Raw genomic sequence first — 2,821 nt, 5'->3', positions numbered from 1 at the left:
CTCTTTCTCTTAATGGATATTTACTGGAAGTACGAGCATCGACCCAGTTGCGAGTCCGATTCTTGCTCCCCATCTGAACATCTCCGCCACCAGAAATCCATCATGAAGTCACAGCGTAATGCCCTGTTAATCGCATCTGCGTTGCTGTTTTACTGGCTTCTTTATTCCGTCACGGGCCTTGTGGTTAAGATTGAACAGTTGAATAAGCGTGTTGAGAAGCTCAAGGCCCAGGATTGATTTTGAACCGGATTGGATGGCTATGTTGGATTGGAGATTTGGGGATCTCAGATAAGTCCATTAGTCAAAAGTATTTTTGTTGTTAGTAGTTTTTACTAGTAAATGTTTGACGAATAAGGACGTATTTTAGCTGAAGATTGTGGTTGTTACTCTTCTATGTTCCAAGTGAATTACAGGATTATTACCTATATTTGGCGAAGATACTGAAATTCTTTTTCTTTGTTTCTGGCTTCTGTTTATTTCAAAATCTCGGGATCTATTTTATTTCTGTATGAATATTATTTCTTTTTTTGTTGGCTTTGATTACACGGAAAATTGTGTGTTCACTGTTGATTGCTTGGAACTATATGGATGGAATTAAAAGTTTCATTTGTATGCAAACTTTGATTGATATAATTTCTAACTTGGAAGTTTTGTTCGAAGGAAATAGTTGTAATCTGGTGATGAAACTGAAAACATTTTTGTATGTGAATTTGACTAAATATTGGTGGCATCTACCTACAATAGTAAGGGATTTGGATTCTGCATTATTAAATACACAATTATGTGTTTCGGATTTATGGGTTGTCGAAGAAGACTTTTCGTAATAGTTCTGATGGTTGTAAAATTTGCTAAAAGTTGTAGTATGTGTTTGATACTTGGTTGAGATCCTTGGTTAGCTTTTGTTCAAACTGTGTTGTTCTTGTCAGATACCTGTATTTGGGATAACCACCTGAAATTGAATCCAAACCTTAATAATTTGGAAGTCATTTGAGTCAAGTCATACAAATAGGAAGAAGTTTCGAATCCAATTTGGATATTAAAAGGATTACCATACATAACACAAAATGTCTCCACCGGTTCATTTGAGTTGAGCCTCTTCGTCTTTCATCATACCTCGATAGGTAGAAAGTATTACAATTCCTGTACTCTACTAAAATTATAGGAATTTTAGTATAGGTTTCAAGGCTATAAATTAGATCAGGATTCAGCTCATTGTGTTATTCTATTAGCATACTACTAAAAGAGATCATTTAGTGAATGTTTTGCCGTACCTAAAAGGAAATCAAATTTACTTTTAAGTTAGTTACTTTGCCATACAAAATCTTTTAACTGTCATTTTTTTTTTTTTAAAATTTCAAAACTTACTTTTCTAGAAAGTAAGTCTATTCTAATTTTCTATAAAAGTAACTTTTAAGCACTTTGGTTGGTTTTATTTGCTTTTTGATGCCTGATCATGATTGAGTTAGATAAGAATTAAATTAAGAAAATTGACTACTAAATGAGGCAGCAAGTATAAGAAGAAAATGCAATTACAGATTGACAGTAGCAAAAGAATGAAAGCTACTTAGTAATAGTGCATTAGCTTAGCAAATATGTTAGAAGGAGAGAAGGATACTTATGTGCACTCATAAATCACTTTGGGGTCAAATTCCTTAAAATTAATTTGTCTAGAAGTATATGAAATTTAGATATTGGATCATTTCCCTATTCTTTGTCTATTAGGACGTGTAACTTGCTCGTCATTTGCTTGTTATGATTTTGAAGTTGTAGTTTTGGAAACCTCTATTCTTCTCATGTGGGAAGACAGACTACTGAGTTCTGAAATGAATCAATGGAAAAACTGTGTAAGATGGCATTATCAATAGGATTTTGAAATATTTTGCCGATTTAGAAGTGTCATATCACCTAATAATGCTTCTTTAGGTTTAAAATGGTGCAGAATCATGGGAGTGAATTATATCTCAAAGCCTTGACACTCTTAATGCCATCAAAGCACATATATAGGTTTTCGAGAGGCTGGTCCGGCCTATTGCTCTTTCCTTGTGCCTATTGGAGGAATTTAATCTCTTCAATCTCGGAATACCATCTAAATAATTGCGGTCAGAGAGTCAAATGGGTCGGGAAGAAAGAGTCATATCTTGTAAATTATTTCTTTTTTGTCAATTTTCCTTTTTTACATTTCTTGTCATCTTGTTTATTCCTCAATAAGTAACAATTGGTTTTCTACATAATGATAACTGGACAATCTCTCATGCTTTCCATATAGTTTTCATGGGACGAAGGGTAGTTGTCATTTCAAAGATAAGGGAGAGAACATACATCACTTGGAGACTAATCTTGGCATGCCTACTCAAATGTAGTCTTATTGTTTCGAAGAGGCACAATTTGAAGGGCGGAATACAAACGAAATGGGGTAGATGAATTGAATTTAGAGTCGAGGAGTTAAAAAAAAGAAAAAAAAGAAAGAACGTTGTCGATTGATTGGAGATGAAATATTAGTTAAGTGATGCCATTGTTGCCTTTTTTTTATCAAAAGTGTATGATATCGTAACAAGTAATATAGTAAACCTTTGATTCTGGAGTTATTATTTTCACGAGGACTATATTTCAATACTTAGTATGCTGTTTCTAACTCCTATTTGAAGAATACAAACAAGAATTGTGATTTGTTGTGATTTTTGATTTAATTACGTGAAAACAGCAGAATGCACATAAAGACTGATTTAGAATTCAAATATTGAATGAATATTATGGCATAACAATTTCATTTATTGATCACCTTTAAGCCTTAATTTAAGGTTCACTAATCTAATATAGTGTT

The 2,821-nt window shown here is 33.0% G+C and overlaps 1 protein-coding gene across 1 annotated transcript; it reads left to right on the top strand.

Moving 5' to 3' along the window:
- Nucleotides 1-6: 6 nt before the first annotated feature.
- Nucleotides 7-528, top strand: LOC111397163 (the record flags this gene model as incomplete). The annotated part of the gene is made up of 1 exon (XM_023023924.1): nt 7-528. A coding segment is annotated over one exon (231 nt), but the record flags the coding sequence as incomplete, so codon positions are not given.
- Nucleotides 529-2,821: the final 2,293 nt, after the last annotated feature.

Source organism: Olea europaea, chromosome 7, assembly GCF_002742605.1.
Source record: "Olea europaea var. sylvestris chromosome 7, O_europaea_v1, whole genome shotgun sequence".
In the NCBI taxonomy this organism is placed as follows: Eukaryota; Viridiplantae; Streptophyta; class Magnoliopsida; order Lamiales; family Oleaceae; genus Olea; species Olea europaea.
This window is presented reverse-complemented; position numbering and strand designations above follow the sequence as displayed.